Source organism: Natrix helvetica, assembly GCF_964273705.1.
Source record: "Natrix helvetica genome assembly, chromosome: 1".
NCBI lineage: Eukaryota > Metazoa > Chordata > Lepidosauria > Squamata > Natricidae > Natrix > Natrix helvetica.
The window spans coordinates 178,432,582-178,453,825 of NC_138548.1; the positions used below are offsets into that span (position 1 = coordinate 178,432,582).

The 21,244-nt window shown below is 41.2% G+C and overlaps 2 protein-coding genes across 5 annotated transcripts in view; one reads left to right on the forward strand and one right to left on the reverse strand.

Moving 5' to 3' along the window:
- The window catches only part of SLC39A10 (solute carrier family 39 member 10), a 44,066-nt gene extending 24,146 nt beyond the window's left edge, over positions 1-19,920 (forward strand). For 2 of the 4 annotated variants that reach the window (XM_081934064.1, XM_081934063.1), the window contains exons 3-10: positions 313-520; positions 4,739-4,908; positions 5,639-5,857; positions 7,862-7,982; positions 9,730-10,104; positions 11,110-11,190; positions 15,570-15,760; positions 16,576-19,919. In XM_081934064.1, the coding sequence (XP_081790190.1) occupies positions 313-520; positions 4,739-4,908; positions 5,639-5,857; positions 7,862-7,982; positions 9,730-10,104; positions 11,110-11,190; positions 15,570-15,760; positions 16,576-16,734 (1,524 nt within the window). In that variant the 3' untranslated portion in view covers positions 16,735-19,919. Of the gene's footprint in view, positions 1-312; positions 521-4,738; positions 4,909-5,638; positions 5,858-7,861; positions 7,983-9,729; positions 10,105-11,109; positions 11,191-15,569; positions 15,761-16,575 lie in introns of all 4 variants that reach the window. The other 2 variants (XM_081934061.1, XM_081934062.1) reach the window with 2 other exon arrangements.
- Positions 19,921-19,929: 9 nt separating this feature from the next.
- DNAH7 (dynein axonemal heavy chain 7) overlaps positions 19,930-21,244 on the reverse strand; it is a gene marked incomplete at its 5' end in the record, with an annotated part of 161,289 nt that continues 159,974 nt past the window's right edge. Inside the window, 2 exons of the mRNA XM_081956675.1 lie at positions 19,930-20,333; positions 21,064-21,167. Of these exons, the coding sequence (XP_081812801.1) occupies positions 20,127-20,333; positions 21,064-21,167 (311 nt within the window). The 3' untranslated portion in view covers positions 19,930-20,126. The remainder of the gene's footprint in view (positions 20,334-21,063; positions 21,168-21,244) is intronic.

A 21,244-nucleotide genomic window follows, 5' to 3' on the forward strand; every position in this document is an offset into this window, starting at 1 on the left:
AATGATGAAATGCTGTTTACATTACTGTTCCAAGGAAGGATTTTAATATGCATAAACATTTTCTGAATTTAGGTTTAATCTTTTAAAATTTTCTGTAGATGTAATGAATAAATTCAATTTCCACTCCAGAAAACACAATAGATAGTTTACTCAACATTTCATATTCCCAGTTCCTTCAATATATGATGGTTCATGGGCTAGGTAGCAGTTCAAATTACAGAAGAGAACGTGTAATTTTGTGAGACTTGAGTAACTAAGTGTGCCTTTAACTGTGGGACCTGCTTAATTGTCTTCTTCCTAATTTGTTTGCAGTGCTTAAATGTCACACAGCTGCTAAGCCATTATGGTCTTCGCCCCAGTTCTCCAATTTCTCCCAGCTTGTTTACTTACCTGTGCCCTGCGTTGCTGTATCAGATTGATAGGCGACTTTGTATTGAACATTATGAAGACCTGCATTTTGAAGACTTGAACAAAGGAAACAATGTGTCTCTCGGGAATGTGGAGAAAACAGGTGCGTCAGGTGAGGGAAAAAGTTTTTTGAAAGATTTGTGGGGTTTCAGATTAGTTAATGTAATTTCATTGGACGTAAATAGCCACTCAAAATCTCCTTAACTTGATCAGGCCAGTTCAAGTAATAGAAGCAAGCAGCCTACTTTGTTAGTTGTTTGGGAGATCCACTTGAGTTCTAGAGTCATTGTTCTTCATATATTGCATCCACTGGTTGAACCCCATTTTCTTGCGTATATTGATCTTCAAGGCAACTGGGTAGTATTAATTCCCTGTATGATTTTTTTCTTTCAGACTTTCAGTTACTGTGCTATAACATGAGCAGTCCAAATTGTGGTTGGTCCTAGACCACCCATTCTTGCCTATTTGCAGAATTATTCAATATATTCCCTATTATAAATAAATCAAATTATAATACAGCCTTTTGTACAGAAGCAACCATACCTCAAAACCTGAGGCTTTATTTATTAACCCCTGGCTAAGATGCAGACATGAAATTCCTGTATTTAAATGTTTGCCTAAGACATCCGCTTGGGAATGGCCTGTTGCTTTGCTATACATATAAGATTTCCTCCATGCAAATGCCTGTTTATTTTATTTTGCATCGACCTGATAAAAAAACACTTCGATGAACCCTTGTAGCACACACTCTACTGAAGAATTAAAGAGTAATTTTGTGAATATCACTTCTTAGTTGAGATAACAACAGGCAGTTATTTTGCTTGAGGCTGAAGACTCCATTCTCCATTTTATATTACTTTAAAAAAATATTCTGGGATGCTGCAAAGTGAAACTTCATCTCTATACTTTATTTTTGTGTCCAGTAATGTTTTGTATCACAGAGGCATTCCTAAAAGATAATTGACCAGGAGTTGAAATCAAATGTTGTATTTGAAACTCTGTTGAACTGATCCAGGAAAGAAAGAAAGGAAGATAGAAATAAGCAGAGTTGAGAATGAATGTCCTGTGAGATTAGATGGGATGGCAAAGAACAGCCTCTACTTTCATTTAAAGGCCTGGTTTCTGGTTGACGACATATATGTCATGTTCTCAGCATTGCAAATATGCCCACTGGCCCAAAATGTTTGAAGCCTTATGTGCTACAAGGACAATTATTCTTAAGAAAATTTTTAAAATGGGCAAGGTGTTGGTTGCACCTATGCTGTTAGTAGAAAGCTCTCTCCTTAAAGATAATCTAATTGTTTCAACCCTGTGGAATAAGGAAGAGGTTCAAAGGAGAGGTGATTCCATCTACTCAGTCATGGCCATTGAAACGTGGCCATAGAAGGCAAGGATAAATGGTAAAAAATGCAGTCTGGCCTGTCCGTTTTATCCTGAAAAGGACATGAACCATTGGCATCTTTTGACATCCCAGGAAGACGTAAAATTAATTTGGGAAAGACCACAGATACTGGAGGCGCCATTTATGTGCAATGGATGTTTGAAATATGACAGATATATTGCTTGATAACGGAGAAGTTAAAAGACTTTTTGCTTTTTTAAAGAGGCATTTTATTTTGAACCTTTCTATGCATAGATATTCATAGATTACTCATAGATGAAACTGTCAAATGATGAATTATAACCTTCGTTTTAAAGCTGGCACTAATAAGGCAGCTACAGAAAAAGTTTCAAGAGGATTGCCCTTCCTTTGAAAGAAAGTAATAGGGTTGTTAATAATGAGTGTTGATTAGTTTGCAGATGTTTATTAGCATTCTCTGAAATAAAACTCCAAATGATTATGTGTGGATATATATTAATTATTGTCAAAAATGATCTGGTAATTATTTTTAATGACTGAAACATCATTAAGAAAATGCAGCATGTTGTATATAAATCTCTTGTAGTGATGCATCATTTCCTCTCTTACTAACCTTATTCAAGGATTCATAACACTAAATAATCTTTACACTGCATTTGTTAGCAAATAATTCTTTTCTCTGGGTAGTCTTGTTTTAGCGAGATTTGACCCTAGTTTAATTGCCAGTAGAGCTTATGGAAAGGTTGCTATGCATTTTTTGTCAATTAAAATGTTAAAAGTGACTTCGTGTATGCTTTTTAAAAAGCCAAGAAAACCTGTTAGCTTATATATGTCTTTAAACCAAGCTAATTAGAAAGTTTCCATTAATAACTGCTTCTTTTTTTGAAAGAAGCATTTTTCTAACTAGATGATGAGGAACCGATGAATAAATAATCTTGAAAGACCTGCAATACCATAAGATATCTAATTTTCGGGGAGAGGGAACCAGAGGTAGTTTATTTAAAGGTAGTGTTTCTGAGCACAAATCAAATTATCTTCAGTTTATACGAGTGGCACTTGTCTATTCTAATCAAGAAGCTGTCTGGTCTCTTCTGGACATAAAAGATGATCTTTGATATAAAGACAATTTCCTAATTATTGTTTTAAAATTTGTTCTGATCTGCTAGTTTTAAAACAAGATTATAAGGCCCTGGTCATCCGATGCCCTTGAAGCAGATTGACCTTTCAGACCATAATTTCCTGCTAGGGTGACCATTGGTCTGACTGGTGAGGAATGATAGCAGCTGTCAGTCAACACATCTGAAAGGCTTCAAGTTGGAAAATCTGCACTAACGTGCTTCAGTATCCCTTCTGTTCTCATTTGCAGAGGTGTCACATCAGTTTTTCCTGATACTAATTTTTTTCCCTACCCTTCGTTAGTGTTTCTGCTTCATCTTTCTCATCTTTCCATCAGTCCCTGTGTTTATATCTTGTCTCGCCATCCTCCTCTCTTTTTATTCCATCATTCATTTGCAAACAGTTTGTTTTTCCCAATATATATCTTGGGAAGATAAATGTAAACTTGCTAGGTATAAATAGCTTGGATTCAAAAGGTGCTTTATAAGGCTGTATTTACATTCTACACTTAATGTTTGTGTTACTGATGAACAAAAACTGCAGAATTGGCCTTGGGGGATTTAGTTAAATCGAGATGCTGTACTCATGAACTCACAACTAAATCCTTAGGAGACCAGGGCCAGTGTTTCCCCAGGTTTTCTCGGGGGGGAAAAGGCTGGAGCAGCAGGAAATAGAAAGTTACACCTCAGACATATTAAGTATGTTCCTCTCTCCCACTGTACAGCTTTTGTGAGACAACTTTCTTTTTTCAGCACAAGAAAGCGATTTTGAAGTCAATCAAACAAAAGCGACTGGGTGACTTTAGACATTCACTTTCTCTCCTTCCAACCCACCTCACAGGGCTGTTGGGAGGAAAATAAGAGAATTAGGTCTGTTCATCGCCTTGAGTTACTTACAAAGTAATACAGGTCAGATTTCAAAAAATGAAATCATTATACAGACTGGTGCCTAAACTTAGACTTGAAATGCCCATTGGATGGAATCAAATGGCATTGGCGAAGTCAAGTCTTTTTTTTTTTTAATGTATTTTCGACAACGTGTAGGATCAAATGTATTTCTTCACTCTCTAAAGTGAGTGGAAGAACTGAAGCATGTATAATATTTAGCAGAAGTCCCATATGATCCATACCTGTTTCATAAATCTGTGAGATCTGTCTTCGACTTGGCTTTCTCTTCCTTTCCTTTCCTTTCTCCAGCAACAATGCTTATATTGCATTCTATTTTGACAATTGCATTGTATTTTGATAAATTTCACGCATGTATTTACACTTTTTCTGGAGAGAGCTATCATGTAAGGAAAAAGTATTGTGCAGAGCAACAGTGGTGCATTGTTATTAGTACAAGAGGCAGATTTGATAACTAAGAGAATTTCACACATTTGACAACACATACTTTTAGTACATAGAAGGCATCTTGTATGTGTCTTTACTTGGAAATTCCAATACAGTACCAGAGACCCCAGAGTCCTTAGGAGGTGGTCAGTAAGTGAAAACAGTGAACAATAACATAAATTCACTAATCAGTGATCTGGGTTGTCATGTTAGCTGTACAGTATTGAAATGCACTCTGAAATGTAATTAATTCAGTATTATAATAAAATTATAATTTAATCTAACAGACTATACATTTCTAAAAAAGAAAAAAAATTGTCACATAGCCTGTATTTGCTAGAAAAGTACATAATAAGTCAAAAAAATGATTTGTATTTTATTCAAATATACAATAAAATAAGTTATATTTTAGCTGACCAGGTTTCCTTTGAATAATGTTTTCCTTTGATATTTAATTTATAATTTATTGTGGTTTTTTTTGTGATTTTTTTTTTCTAATTTGTATTTTTCCTTTTTTTCACAGCCTGGATCTGTGGCATCATTTCTATCACAGTTATTAGCTTGTTGTCTTTGCTAGGCGTGATTTTGATTCCTATAATCAATCAGGGATGCTTCAAATTCCTTCTCACCTTCCTGGTTGCTCTTGCTGTAGGAACCATGAGCGGAGATGCATTACTTCATCTGCTACCACATGTACGTTCAGTCTCATTCTAGGGCTTATGCCTTCATTTACTTGTGAAACATTTTTCGTTTCAACCAATTTCATTGTACACATGATGTACAATGACAATAAAGGCTATACTATTTGAAACATTTGTTTTCAAGCAGAGATGGGTAGATAGACTGAATATAATGCCTATAAGCAGAGGTCAGGTTTTGTGTATCTCACTTCTTTTTCAAAAGTTGGAAAGATGTGAACAAAAAGCAGTGATGTCTGTTCTACAAATAAGGGATATGGGCCAGTCAGCAAGAACCAATTTTGAACCTCCTACGTTTGGAAAAAGTTAGGCAAGGTTGAACTAATAAGCAGTTGAATTAATAATTCTTGTCTTGCTCTCTCAAAATCTGCAAGTGAAATCTGTTAATAAATAAATCCATAAGGCTTCGCAATAGAGAGTACACTTGTAGCATCACAAAATCATTTATCCAAGATATTATTTGGAATAGGCATATATAGCCCAAAACTATTTTGTATTTGCTTATGAGCTCATTTCGAACTGTCAGGGACCATCTAACTTGCCATTGCTGAGAACAGGTATATTAGACCAATTTGATCTGTGTCATGCTCGCTTTTAAGGATAAGAATGATAATGAACTTGGTATCACTGTTTTGTAGTTGAGAAACGCATCATTCCACATCATTTGGATTTGGCTTTCCACTGGGGAATGTTTTGTGCATAAATCTTCTTTTCCCGTTTCTTAGTCCCAAGGAGCCCACAATCATAGCCACCACGAGGGCCAGGGGCACGAGCACGAGCACCAGCATCTGCACGGCCATTCCCACGACCACGGAGGATCAGTTCAGAACTTCCTAGAAGAGTATGATGCTGTCCTGAAAGGACTTGTGGCCCTTGGAGGAATTTACCTTTTGTTCATTATTGAACACTGCATACGAATGTACAAACACTATAAGAAACAAAGGGTATGTTTGGGCAAATCCAGCTTTCTAAGATATAATAAAATTGTGCAATAAAAAAAAAACAGATAAGGAGGAATAGGTATATAATTTCAGCTAGTCAGTTAGCTCTTACTGCTGTCATCCGACAGGAACGCATTAAATTTATTTTTGTATTAAATCTCCTTCCCTCAAGTTTGCCTGGTCCCCAAAAGTGGATAATAATATATTGGAGAGTTGGGCTGAGATCTGAATTCAAACACTGAAATCTGATTCAGAATACAGGTACTTTGTTTAGTTACTGCCTCATTTATGGACCATTCAGTTACAACAGTGATGAAAAAGTAATCTTGTGACCAGTCTTCACATTGTGGCTATGTAAAAGCAAAGGAAAAGTGAAGTAAGATCATAAATACAGTCCTGGTTTAATTTAGTGACCATGTTGCTTAACAATCAAACTGCTGATCCCAATTCTGGTCACTAAAGAAGAACAACTTGGTAATATTTCTTGAGAGCAGTTAAGGCTCTCATGTTAAGCCACGGTTTTTTCTGACCTTATACATGTAATCTTTAAAGTTACATGACATGAATGAAGGGGACTTACGCTGGGTCTTGTAGTTGAACCTATCACAGTATCCTCATGGTCCCATGATCTGGGCACTTGGCAGTCGGCCTGCAGTGATGACATCACAGCACTCTGCAATCACATGGTCATCAACATTGACTTATTGCCAGTTTTCATTGACATGGTGCAGTGGTTAAAATGCAGTATTGCAGGCTAACTCTGCCTACTGCCAGCAGTTCGATCCTAACCAGCTCAAGGTTGACTCAGCCTTCCATCCTTCCGAGGTGGGTAAAATGAGGACCCAGATTGTTGGGGGCAATATGCTGACTCTGCAAACCGCTTAGAGAGAGCTGTCAAAGCACTGTGAAGCAGTCGGTATATACGTAAGTCTAAGTGCTATTGCTATTTCAACAAGCAAAGTCAAAGGAGAAACGAACAGGCAGTCACCAATTGCAGTCTTTATGTGACTCTAGGACACTGACCGTGTAGGTTTCGCCTAACAATGGCAACTGGGACTTCATAAATTTGTGTAATCATGTGATGTTGCTTCTAGCAATGGAGTTGGTGGTCTCAGTTACCACTGTTAAGCTTACTGCAGCTTGTTGGGACGGGACTAGATTTGTCGCGTATTATTTCAGAGGTTGATGGATTAACATTTTAGGTGTTCGGTATTTTCTTTAAAAAATAGCAATCCTGTTTTAGCCTTTTATAGTTATCTCTCCAAAGCAATATCCTATTGAAAATAGAAAAATGGGTAGCTCTTTGTGTTAAAGTATTTCTGTTTAGTGAGAAACACAGGTTACTTGATTATGCAGATACAGATAAGTCAAGAGACACTGCGACCCCTTTTTGGTGCATGCAGATCCATGAGTTTGAAAGGCAAATCTATATACCAGCCTCCTATCATTACTCCCAGCTAGTTAGACCAATGGATATACTTTCTAGATATTTAGTCCTCCCCTCCCCAAATTATTTTGGCTGGGACGCTAGAGAAGAAAGGACCCAGATATCAATGGTATATGACTGTGCAAATTGCTTATAATCATATATATGCATACATACAGACATACACACATAAACATACACACATACGCACACACCATACAGAAGTAATTCTTCTCTAGTTAAGGGTGTGAATGTGTATCCTTTGCAGAAAAATTTTGCACTATTGGCAAAAGTCAAAGTGAAAATATATTGCATAGATTAATGCGATAGATTTGAACAAAATAATAGAATAAGGCAAGTGGAATTGGCAAGTGGCACAACAACATTCTTAATGAGACTTTTCTTTTGAAAAGAGATGGATTCATGTTTCTGCTAATTGCCCAATTTAGCTTCAACAAGGTTCTAAAGCTGAGCAATTTCAGGATCTTTGTGTTCCTTTGTATTATTCTAGGAAGTTCTAATGAGCCGTTTCCCTTCAAAGTTAAAAATTGCTAAGACTTGGGTCTTTTTGTCTCTTTCAGACAAAACAGAAATGGTGTAAGACGAAACAAAAGGTTGATGAATCACCCATTGGAAGGAAACTTTCAGATCATAAGCTAAACAGACCTGATGCTGACTGGCTTCAACTCAAGCCACTAGCAGGTATCTCCTTTATGACCAGGCTGCTACTATCACTGCAGCTTTTGTGCAAACTCAGTATCTTACCTCAGTTGCCAATATGGATTTAGCAGATTAGTTAACTCTTCTGCATTAATGAATAATATTTATATCTGCTGACATTTAATAAAGCAAAGGTAATCAACAAATGTTAACCTATTCCCCAATCCATTCAAATTTAAATCTTTATATATATTTTATTAGGTATATGTGTAATATATGCATAATGCTTATGTATTGTATAATGCTATATATTATTGAAGTAGATACTGCTTTGTAGAATATTTTTTGAATGCTGCCCAAGTAATATTTGGAAGATACTGCTTTGACAAAAAATTTGATTAATTTTTCCTCAAATGTATGGATTTTTGCAATTCTAAAAACAAACGGGTCTTACTATGAACTGGTTTATAAATTCTGGCTTCTCGTTCACATACAAATTAGGAAGGTGTTTTTTTGTGTGTGCGTGTGATGCCTCATTGTCAAATTATTGAATCCTAGTTAATAATTAGCTAGAAGCCAAAGTAAAAGGCCATGCTTTTTGCAAACTATGATTTAGGGTTAAAGCAAGTGGTGTGTTGTGTTAATATATTTGCATGCAAGACCATTTTGATTAATGTCCCCTTATTTGTGTCTTCTGAGATTAGGATTTGTTTAGGAACTTGAACTATAATTTCACCTTATCCCTAAATTCCTAACCCACCACTTTGGTAATACCAGAATGCCCTCTATTAGGAGTAATGTTGTATCTGCTTATACAGACAAGCCTCTGTATGTAACTTCATAGCCATATAAAAGTTAACAGTAATACAACCATGGAAGACTTAAGAATTATTTTAGCATTGTCTATCCTGGATGTCTATGGCTTTCCAGGTTCTGGGGTTCTGAGTGTATTTCCCCCATCCCGCTTTCAGATATAAACAATTGAATTTGGGATAGTTCCTTGAAAAGTATGTGCTCAATATCTTTCCCAAGCAAGTACCAGATAGTTCTCAGTAATGCAAGCATCCATAATTAGAATGCCAGTTACCAAAAAAAAAAAATAAAGAAAACAACTGCCTCAACATATACACAGACACAGGCTTTTGAACATTTGCTGTATGAACAAATGTTTTTATGTCATGTATTCTCATGTACACATCTTTATGTACATTCAAACACCTTAAATATATTTTAGCACGTTCTATTGAATGTGCATTAAATTTTCTGGTTCCGTCTCTTCTATTGCACATAAAAACACCTCTCTTCCCCCCCCCCCTCCTACCCCACATATATTGCCAATACTAGACCAGCGTTGCCTAACCTTTGTGGCTTGGTGGCCCAGCTCAGGGGGGGAGAGGGAACAGGGTCGCATGAGTGGCAGGCATGTGTGTGCGCTAAGCTGCTTGTGTGAGTGGAGCTGTAAATATGTATTCTAGGCCGCCTCTTGTGCAGCCTGGTTCCAAATAGGCCATGAGCCAGTAGTGGACCACGGCCTGAGGATTGGGGACTTCTGTACTAGATGATAGCTGGAGTTAGTAATATAAAGTGTTTGTAACTGTGGGTTAAACACTATTCTGTGTTTTAATCAAGATTGGCAACATAACTTTCAAATATAAGGCTGTGCTGCTCTCCAAAATATCTCCATTTAGCATTCCTGGTTAATTTAAGTATTGACAGCTTTGCTATCCTAATCAATAGATCATATTCATCCCTTGTTAACTTACATATTTCTTGGGTTCATCCCCTTCAGGAGCAGATGATTCCGTACTGTCCGATGATCGACTTAATGAAACTGAATTAACAGATCTGGATGGCCACCTTGACTCTCTGCCCAAGCCCTTCCTGTCTGCTACTGAGGAGGAAAATCGGATGCTCCACTCCCATAATGACATCTCTCATAATGCCCAGAGCAACAATCTCTCAGATGCAGAATATGGGAGCCATCGTCAAGATGTTAAAATAATAGTGAGGAAGCACAACCATCTCTGGCCACATAAACATTCCCATCACTCTCATGGACACTGCCATTCAGGCACAGACTTAAAAGACACCGGAATAGCTAATATTGCCTGGATGGTAATAATGGGAGATGGGATCCACAATTTTAGTGACGGCTTGGCCATAGGTAAGCAAAGCAAAAGGTTTGGGGATGGGATGGGATAGTTTGAGGTGCTCTTTCCAACAAATAAACTTGAGGTGAAGAGGGAAAAATGGGATAGTGTGTGTCTGATTTTTTTTTAAAAAAAATCATCAGGGGAAGTAATGGTGCTAAATAAGGCTCTGTATCCTTTTCTCTAATTGCTCCTGGCAGATTATGCAGCACCTCAGTAGCAAAAGGCCTGCTCTTCTCTTTCCTCAGTCCTTTTAAGGCCGCCTTTCTTTGCAGTCACACATTATTTGCTGATTTATAGGGAAAGGGGAAGGAATGCAATTATATTAAGAAATGCCACATTCTCTTTGTGCGTTCTTGATTATAGATCCCTGGGTATATCGCTAGAAGTTTTCATGCGGTAGCTGCTTCACTCTCAAAAGGTTGCTCATATTTGCATTCTGCGATGTTATCTTCCTGCTTGGGGATTATTGGGGGGGGGGGGGAGCAGGGCAGTGCAATATGTAATCCCCATGGGGGAAGCGGAAGGGCAGTTCAATAATCCCAACTGAGATCTGCTGATTGAGAAGGAGGGCAAATTTGACTCACATGTCAATATGTGTTATCCAAAGCCTGAAGCAGAATTTTCCAGGTTCCGTTTTCTTGAACTGAGTTGGGTCTGAAATGATTCTTTACAGCCTTGTAAGTTCCAAACAAATTTTATACTCACCTCTGGTACATGACCAGGCAGGTCTCCTATTGTTGATATTCAAGATCTACTATAAAAAGTAGTCCATTCTCTCAAATTCCAGAGCAACTCTTTTTCCTCCCTAGCGTATAGATCCATGAACTGTTTCTATAATTTGAAGTGAAAACATGAGCATTTGAGCCATTAACTTTGGTTGTTAACATGACAATCTCTCAGCCAAAAATGCTGCCTTTATTATCACTGATGTTTTGTTTAAAAATAGCTGTGTCAAGATAAACCAATTAAAATCTTTATTTTGTTCGGTCCTCTACCCTCACCCCTCTCCTCTCCAGGAGCTGCTTTCAGTGCCGGCTTAACTGGAGGAATCAGCACATCCATAGCAGTGTTTTGCCATGAACTTCCTCATGAATTGGGTAATCAGCTAATGTGATGTCAGCTGTGCTTTTTATTCTTTGGTCTGTGAATCAAAAATGCCTTATTAATAGATGTGATTATTTATATAGCTCGTGATATCCAGAATTTATTTGGTTTTAGTCATAGAGCTAGTGCAGCTGCATTCTTAGGCTAGGCCTTACTCGTTTCAGATTCAGCCGAGGAACAATGAAAATACAAATCATAACTCAGGTTGACACCAGTAGAAATGAAAACTGCCATGTAGACCAAGGTTCTGCGCCCTTGTATACACCGAGGTATTTAGGAAAGGTGTGGAAAATAAAAAATACATAAGCAGCCACAGTAATAAAGCTTTCATACATCAGCAGTTGTAGTTGCAAGGATCTCTGGAGGACCTTGTGCCATTGTTCCCCACATTGGCACCTGCTGCCACCCACTTGAAGCCAAGCAGCATTGCTGGAGATAATAGACTGAAAAGACTTTACTGGAAGGAGGTCCCAGGTTTCTGTGGCTGATAGGATTGACAGCTGCTTCCACAGGCTCTTGGAGGCTATGCTGAAGATGTAGCCCATATGTAAAAATTGGTGGACTGCTATGTGTGCTGGGCTTGGGTGATTTTTTTTGATCAATTGAAATTGAGAAAGGCCTCCCTGCTAAGTAGCCTGAATGTAGGAATGGACACTGCAGCCCGCACAGTCTGTCCAAATCTTGCATTGTATAGATTTGATATCCTGTCTACAGTTCAGGTGAGATATATCATCCTCCTCTCTCATAGTGTAAGCTAAATTTCTAGTGTTTTAGCTCCAAAGCGCCTTCCCTGCAGGGGAAGAAGGGGTTGGGGGGGGGGGGGTTGCCCCCTTATGCATCACTGTCGGAAGCCGGGATGGCGTGGGTCTAGATATTCGGATTCGTCAAGGTGTCGCGGAAATTGCTGTGCCACCACATTCTCTACAACCTTCGCTAAAAAGGGAAGGTTGGAGACTGGACGATAATTAGCTAGCTCCATCGGGTCAAGTGAAGGCCTCTTGAGTAAGGGCGTCACCACCGCTTCTTTCAAGGCGGTTGGTAAGGACCCCTCGCCCAACAAGGCGTTCACCAGGCCCAGGAGCCAGCCTCGTGTCACTTCCCAGGATGCCAGTACCAGCCAGGAGGGACACGGGTCCTTTAAACATGTGGTGGGTCGCAGCCGTCCACGCAACCTGTCCAAATCCTCAGGGGCAACAGAATCAAACTCCTCCCAGAATGGTCTCACAAGACTCACTGTTGACGGCTCCCCTGGTCCACTGAAGGGGGCCCATCCGCTCCAGATCTGAGCGACTTTGTCCTGCAATTATTCCCCAAACTCCTCTGCTCTGCCCTGCAAGGGGGCTTCCCGCGTCCTCTGCGATAAGAGGGAGCGGGTTACCCGAAACAGGGCAGCAGGGCGGTTATCGGCGGACGCAATAAGAGCGGCGCAATGTCTACGTTTGGCCGCTCTTAATGCCACAAGGTAGGTCCGTAAATAGGCTCTTACCTGTGTTCAGTCAGATTCGGAGCGTGAGGACTCCACCTGCTCTCTAGACGTCTCCTATGGCGCTTCATCACCCTCAGGTCCTCGGTGAACCAAGGAGCCCGGGTGGGTCGCTGCTGTAGGAGAGGCCGCAAAGGCGCAACCCGGTCCAAGGCCCCAGCTGCCGCCCTATTCCAGGCGGCCACTAGGTCCTCCGACCGAGAGCGGGTCAGGGCTACAGGTAGTGGCCCAAGCTCCGTCTGGAACCTATCCGGTTCCATCAGGTGCCTGGGGCGGTACCAACTTGGACAGTCTGGTTCCACCTCCTCGCGGTGGGGGGTAGCGCCAGGGAAGTCCAGCCGGAGAGATGAGTGATCTGACCATGACAGGGGAGTAATAACTAAATCCCCTATTCCCAGATCACTCGTCCACTACTCAGATACAAAAACAAGGTCCAGTGTGTGGCCACCTTCGTGTGTGGGGCCCTGAATTAATTGGGTCAGGTCCATGGCCGTCCTGGAAGCCATGAACTCCCGAGCTACCTCGGATGCTTCCCCCGTCGACGGCAGGTTGAAATCCCCCATAACCAGAAGTTTGGGGATCTCAACTGCCGTTTCTGAGATTAGCTCGAGGAGCTCGGGCAGGGCTGCTGATGCATAGCGAGGAGCCAAGTATACAATCAGCAGACCCCACTGCCTCCCTGGGCCCCATTTCACACCAAGGGACTCACACCCGGGTATCTGAGGGACAGTGAACTCCCTTGGCTCCAAACATTCCCGTATAACTACCGCCACCCCACCACCCTTACCCAGGGCCCGGGGCTGATGGAATGCACGGAAACCCGGTGGGCATATTTCCACGAGGGGTAAACCACCCTCGTGGCCCAGCCAGGTCTCCGTTATCCCTGCAAGGTCCAGCTCCCCCTCTGAGATCAACTCACTAATAAGGGGGGCCTTGTTGGTCACGGACCTTGCATTGCAAAGCATCAGCCGCAGGCCCTGGCTCTGTAGTTCCTGGCCACCTAGACTGCGGGGGTTGGTACAAACGACCGGGCGTAACCAACAACCACGGTCTCCCAACCGACCTTGTGATCTTCTCCTGTCCTCGCATCCTCCCCTCCCCGCGACCGTTGTAATAAAACAACCCTCTGTTGAAATAGCCTTTTCCCTCCCCCCCCCACCACCACACTCACTTCCCTCCTGGACTCACCTGTTCTCCTGGCACTGGCTCCCCTCCCGGCCTGATTTACCCGCCCCCCCAACCTGGAACCCCCTAAAAAAGATACAAAACATTTTGTTAAGAATCCCCTTAGCTTCCGCTTCCTCCACCTCTCGGGGTTCACAAACCCGTCATCAAGGCGGGCCCTTGAGAGAACCAAGGGCCATGCCTGCGAGAAAGGGGCCTCCCGCAGGCGGAGCAGGTCTGACCTCAGGTAAATTGTTAAAAAACCCGGTGGAGGCAAGGTGCTGCTGATGGTAAATTAATAGTCAGTGGGTCAGGGTCTCAGCAGGAGGTAGAAGGCAGTGTCCTGTTTGTACTTGGATGAGGGGGGGGGGGGCAGAAAGTGGTCGAATATCCCAATATCCAAATGTCCAAATGGTAAAAAGATGGCAAAGATGACAAAAGGTGGGTGGCAGTCCCAGGTGGTCCCAGATGGGTGTGAGCTCATGGATAGAGATCTAGGGTCCTCAGTGGGTGGGGGGAGGCGTTCTTGGCCCAGGCGTTCTTGGGAATAATGAACTGTCTTGGGAATAATGCTGTGTTTTGTTGTCGAGCAGTTTTCACGCTTTCCCCTCCGCTGTCCCAAATCCAGTCACAGAGCATTTTGTTCAGTTCTGCTCAATTATAGAATTTCAGGAAAGGATCAGCTGATCGTGTTCACTGCTGCCTCTCCCCCTATGCACCGCTGATTTGATTTTCATTCTCTCTTTATTTCTGCAGTTTATCCTGTAGCAAACTATGCATTTACTTTACAATCATAGGTTTTTTTAACGGCAACAGCAGCTGAATGGCTAGCCAATCCTTTGTACATTTCTGCTTTGGTGAGACAAAAACAGCCAGATTAACAGCACAGACTGCAATTGAACCCAAAATTTATGTTGTTAAGTGAGGTATTTGTTAAGTGGGTTTTGCCCCATTTTACAACTTTTCTTGCCACAGTTGTTAAATGAATCACTGCAGTTAAGTTAGTAATCCAATTGTTAAGTGAATCTGGTTTCCCCATTGACTTTGCTTGTCAGAAGGTCGCAAAAGGTGATCACATGACCCTGGGACAATGCAACTGTCATAAATATGAACCGGTTGCCAAGCATCTGAATTTTGATCGCCTGACCATAGGGATGCTGCAATGATTGTAGGTGTGAGAAATGGTCAGGTCACTTTTTTTCAGTGCCGTTGTAACTTTGAACAGTTACTAAATGAATTGTTGTAAGTCGAGGACTACCTGTAAGAGATGGCAGACACTCTGATATAGAGATATAAAGGAATAACACAGCTAGACTACTACTGAATAGTTAAAAACCTTTGGAGGCAACTTAAGGGTTGCATGCTCCTCTCTCCCTTCTGTAGCATGAATCTTCCTTGTCATGCCTCTCCACCCCCCCACCCCCCACCCCCCGACAACAGCATTAACCACCAGAAGTTCTACTTAGCCAAGACATGAATCAGAAAGCTGTCAGGTTAAATTCCTTGTCCTGTGGTTGTAACCATGAGTACAAATACAGTCTTTCAAAATGAAATGCTAATTCTTAAAATAATTGCTCCTCAAACCATGTTGATCATAGAACCCAGGGGTTGCGTGAACGTATATATACACACTCAGATATCTTTTGAGTAAGAATGTCCCTGATTAGACTGCATAATCCATTGCTGCACCCGTGATTGTGCTATCACTTTTTGCTTTTCCACTAGGTGACTTTGCTGTACTTCTGAAGGCGGGCATGACTGTGAAGCAGGCCATTGTTTACAACCTCCTCTCTGCGATGATGGCTTATGTGGGAATGTTAATAGGAACAGCTGTGGGACAATACGCAAATAATATCACTCTTTGGATCTTTGCAGTCACTGCTGGCATGTTCCTCTACGTGGCCCTTGTGGACATGGTAAGATCTGCAATATGTACATAGTGGTGTGTGTGTGTGTGTGTGTGTGTGTGTGTGGCCTTTGGGGTAGGGCAGTGTTTGAAGTCTTGCTGGTTTCCCAGGCTGAGGAAGTCTATTTTGAAGCCTGCAGCTCTGCTAATACCAGAAGACCCAGGCCATATAGGAAGTCAACGAGGGAACAGAAGAAAGAGCCAGAATGGGAATAGCTTGCCCACGATAGGACAGGTCAGGGATGACCTTGGATTCCTAGCACAGGAAAGAAAATACGATCAGTTGAAGAAAGATTTGATGGAATGACTCTTAGAAGATAGCAATTGAAGGCTACCGTTTGTCCAAAGGGAACAGTAGCAATAACGAGGGAGGGAGGAGTAGCTGAACTATATGCTTAGAACAAAAGCCTTATTTGTAAATAAACTTGGGTAATGGTTATAGTTTGCTGACCGGAGTTCCTTTTGGTGGATGGTTGGCAGTTTAGTTAATTAATATAGAGCATCGGGGGTTGAAATAAAGAGAGAAACTAATAAAAACAATCCTGTGGTTGTAATACTGATATTGATTATGCAGGAAAATGAAAAAAAAGTCGATTGGGTATGTAGCTTGGGCTTCCAAAAATCTAATTTTAAGTCACAGCAGTGATGCACAGAATTCTGTGGGAGGAGGAGTTCATGGGAAAAGCAGCCTGACCCGGTGAAACTGACTCAGCCCTCTGTCAGTGCAGATTGATCGTTTCAAAGCAGAAGTCCCTTCTCAGGTTTCTGGATTGAAGAAGGGGTTATTGATTAAAAAAGGTTATTCAGACCTTTCCTTCCTTTCAGCTTCCAGAGATGCTTCATGGGGATGGAGACAACGAAGAGCACGGTTACTGTCCGGTGGGTCAGTTCGTCCTCCAGAACTTGGGCCTTGTCCTAGGTTTTGCCATCATGCTCGTGATTGCCCTTTTTGAAGACAAAATAGTTTTGGACATTCAGTTTTGAAAATTTCCCGTACTCAACTGTGATTGCAGTCATGCTACTGTTAAGACTTTTTTTAAGTCTGCCCTGCGGTACTGTATGCACATCAGTTCCCAGACAAAGCAGTGACACACACTGATTTATCAGTAACCGTATTTTGGTATCTGTTCAAACAGGCTCTGCTTCTTTCCAGCTCATGGAAAGGAAGAGACAAGCAAAAGACGATTGATTTGGTCCAGCGTTTTCCTTTTTTTTAAAAAAAAAAAATCAGGTTGTGTTGGAAGCAGAGCATGTAGACAAGATGCATGAGATGCTGTTGTAAACGTATCATTTGTATTTGGCTCTGGCAACGTGCAGCAGAAATCACACCCCCTCCTGACAAAGCCTTTTGTGTTGTACAAATGGTGAAAGGCAGCCCTATATACCCACAGAGCTCACGTGCCAAACTAGGTCATTGCCCGGGCTCCTTGTCCCAGCCTGGAACACACACACACAGACACACACACACACAGGCTCGCAGCTGAAATTAGTTGGCAGTGCACAACTAGAACCATTCTGGGAGGGGTTACCTTTTCAATGGTTTTTTTTTAAACAAAGCAAAAAAGGATGAATAGTTTCTAGCATGTTATTATTGGATTGCATTTGCTCCCAACCCTGTTGCCTGCTCAGTCAGCTTTTTTGCGATGCGCTAAATGGTCTGACCAAAGTAAAACTGGGTGTTTTTCTGGTTCAGCCACTGAATTGAACTTTCTTCCCCCTTTTCTCAATCCTGGATTGAACTTTCCTCACTCCTTACCAATCAGCTGTTTAATACAGGGTTTCAAGCATGTGTTCTTGTCTGCAGCCACTATTATGCAGCTTGGCGGTTACTAGCTCCTTTGCAAATCTTTGAGCCCCTTCGTTATTACAGTGGTATTGTACTCTTTTGAAGCCCAAGGAAAAGCAGGCTGCAGATCTCTGAATCAAGCCTATGTACCTTGGGGAGGGGTGGGGTTGGAAAGTATTAGCTATTTCATGCTAGCTTGTGGGAGATGGATTAGCAAAATAGCTAAATATTGCTTGTGGACTCCCTCCAATCCCCTGACTGCAGTTGTGGAGCAGATAGCAGTGCTGATTTTGAGCAGTTCATACTTTCTTCTCTGTTACTAAGGGAGGTCCTGCCTCGAGTTTCTTTGACAGCAGCCCTTTTTCATGTTTGTTTGACATGATTCTTGAGAACAGTTTTGAATGTATGAATTCAGTGCCATGCCATTTACATTTGGAACATCTGCAGCCGCTTGACGTTGGGAACTTTCTCCCCAAGGCCCCTTTTCGAAGATTGCTTTCATTGTTTTGAACTTTCTTTTATGCGGCTGGGCTTTCATCTCTTGTCTTTGTTGCAGCTGGGTTCTTTCTGAAATGTAGAAGACCCGAGGTCTCCTCCCAGAAGCCAAACAGGCGACTTCCTGTCTTGGCGGTGCTTCCTCCCCAGCAGGGAGACCTGCTGCCTTCCATGATGACTCCCCACATGGCTGCAGGGGTTCCCAGAAACCTATGCCAGGGAGGTGCGCTATAGGGACTGCATAGATCAGGCCTTCTAGGATAGTGAAGTGGTTGTGCCAGCAGATTTGGGGAAAAGCCTTAACTCTGCAGGATTAGCTCCACTGTAGGGAGAATGTTTGTGCCAATCAACTATTAACACCTAGAGACAAATTGTAAGAGATTATGAGAGAAGCAGACGCTTCCAGTCCCAGGAAACAAGAACACAACAGGTTAGTCCTAAATTAAATATTGGGAGTTAGTTTCTTCCAGCATTTTCTTCCTTTTTTTTAAAGTATAAGTAAGCTGAGCTGCAAAGAAAGGTTGGTGAGTTTGAGTTTTAGTGGGTAGGGGCTATTTTCTTTGATTCCCATCAGAGTTCCTAAAAGTTACAAAACCAGATATTTTCATTCCAATTTACTTTTTGATCATTCCACTGACTTTTCTCCAGACATTCCTGCATTTGTGCAAGTGTTGTCTACTTTAAAGGTATGTCAGATGGTGGTGGCTTTTGTGGGAGGGGTTGAATACTAACAGACAGCAGTGTTTTGATTCGCTGGTGGCTCCAGGAGAACCGGTTCCTACTCCCTTACCAACTGCATACCCACTGGGATCTCAGAACAACTGTGAAGACTAAGGTTGGGTCTTCTTTGGTCTCGCTCTCTTGGCTAGAGAGAGTAGCTCAACTCCAGCTAAAAATGCTTGGCTGCAAGCTAGAGGAGATGCTGCTGTATTCCCTGAGAGGTATCTATCAGTGGGACCTCTTAAGTTTTGGGCCCTTGGACTCTTGATTTATTAGTGTCTGCCAGACCGCTGGAGGGAGATTTTTTTTATATCATTATTATTATTTTTATTTTGCAAAAAAAAAAAGTTGGCATACAAGATTTTCAAAGTCTATTTTTGTAATTATGAATAAAGCTTTCTCTACTTCAGGTAGTACTTTTTCCTTTTGTGTTCTGCTGGCATGCTCTATAATGTAATGTCAATCTGGGGAACATAATTAGACCCAAATAATTTTTTTTCCCTACAAAACACCAGCCCTATTGTGGAATGTTAGGATTTTGGTGAGCCTTTGGGAGACGATCCTCCCTCATTCACTTGTGTGCCTGTTACACTTTGTGAAGAGACCTAGAGCAGTCTCAGCTTCCCCTGTTTTCCTTGGGTGCTGAAATTCCCCCAATTTTTTGAAATACAATTAAGTGATCACATTTGGGACAATTGGGATTCCACTACATTTCTACGTGGATTCATCATTCCCTTCCACTTGGAGTCCAGTCTCATTTAAATGTGTACTTGTTAGAAGGCATAAATGTTACTTGTATCTTAAAATGCTGTCACTGTGTGACATCCCATATTGATCACACTGCACTGAATCAGCTGTGATATGATGATTGCTTAGAAAATGCTGTAGCATCCTAGGATGCAGTGTGACTTCTTTCCTTATGGTTGAAACAATGTGATTATGGTCCTGAAATATATTTGAGATACTGCTTTTGGAAGGGGGTAGGGTGTTGTTTTGATTTGTTACAACAAAATCCATTTTTAAAATATATATAAATATAAATATATATATATAAAGCTGGAAATGATGAAATGCTGTTTTTTTTGTCCATTGTCAACTGTGTTGTGTTTATGTCTGTTCCTTGTTCACAAGGAACATAAGAAAATAAAATTATTGAATAAACAATTATGCAGACTTGCTTTTTACCCCAAGAACTTTTTATTATTATTTCATTCAACTTATTCTAATTTTTTAACAACTTAAAGATGCAAATAAAGTGTATTTAAAATGTTTGAAACATTTGAATTTCTTTAGGGGAAAAAAAAGGTATAAAAAAGGATACTGAATGTGGCAGGCTGGGCCATTAGCCTCTCTTTTCCCGGCAGCATGCCTTAGGTTAGGAGTTGAGCTGGCATAACAGGGCCACCCCTCGCCCAATCCAGTGTTCCTCTGGCTTGTCTGAAGGCAGAATCATTGCAATCACAAAATTGGTAGAGTGGCCCGTAGTGGACAAAGTTCCTCGTCTTTCGCTTGTCTTGTACACCGGAGACAAATAACTGGGTCTGATGGGGATGTCTGACCTTCGGCAAGGCTTAAGCCACATCTGTAGCAAGTAGGAGGAGATGATTAAGATGCCGGTGGATTACAAGGTATTTCCCTTTATCTGGGCGAGGACGGATTATCTTTCAGAATCTCTCTGAACCAAATCAAGGCAATCAGCATAGTGGCACAATCAAATGCACTTCTAGCACAATTTAAGAAGTGGGGTATATAGTCACATATGATACTTGAGTTGCTTACACACAGGTAATATGCATGTTTGAATCCCCCTCGTGGAACTATCAAGTTCATGTTAGTTTCAACCCAGGTCAATGGATATAGGTAGTCCTCAACTTACAGCAGTTCTTTTAGTGACCCTTCAAAGGCACTGGGAAAAAGGGATTTATGACCAATTTTCACACTTATGACCTTTGCAGCATTCCCACGATCACTTGATTTACATTGGGTACTTGACAACTGACTCACATTTATGACAGTTGCAGTGTCCCGGAGTCATGTGATCCCCTTTGGCAACCTTCCAACGAGCAAAGTCAATGGGGAAGCCAGAGTCACTTAACAACCATGTTACTATTTAAGAACTGTAGTAATCACTTAACATGTGGCGAGAAAAGTCGTAAAATGGAGCAAACTCACTTAACAAATTTCTCAATATAAATTTTAGGCTCAATTGTGGTCAATTGAGGACTGCTTGATTACTAGAAAAAATGTGGTTGTAAATTGAGGACTACCAGATTACTAGAAAAAAAAATCATATTTAGCAGGAAGATACTAACCACTGGCATATTATCATAAAGGATTTTGGGGTAAGATTCCCCTAATTTCTTCGTCTTCCTGTTCCAACGAGCTCCATCCAAGAATAATCCATGAATATAGACTCCTGTTTTTTATTTGAAAAAGAAAAGAATATGTTGATAGAAAATGATTTGTGGAATTTTGTAACAACTTTACATTGCA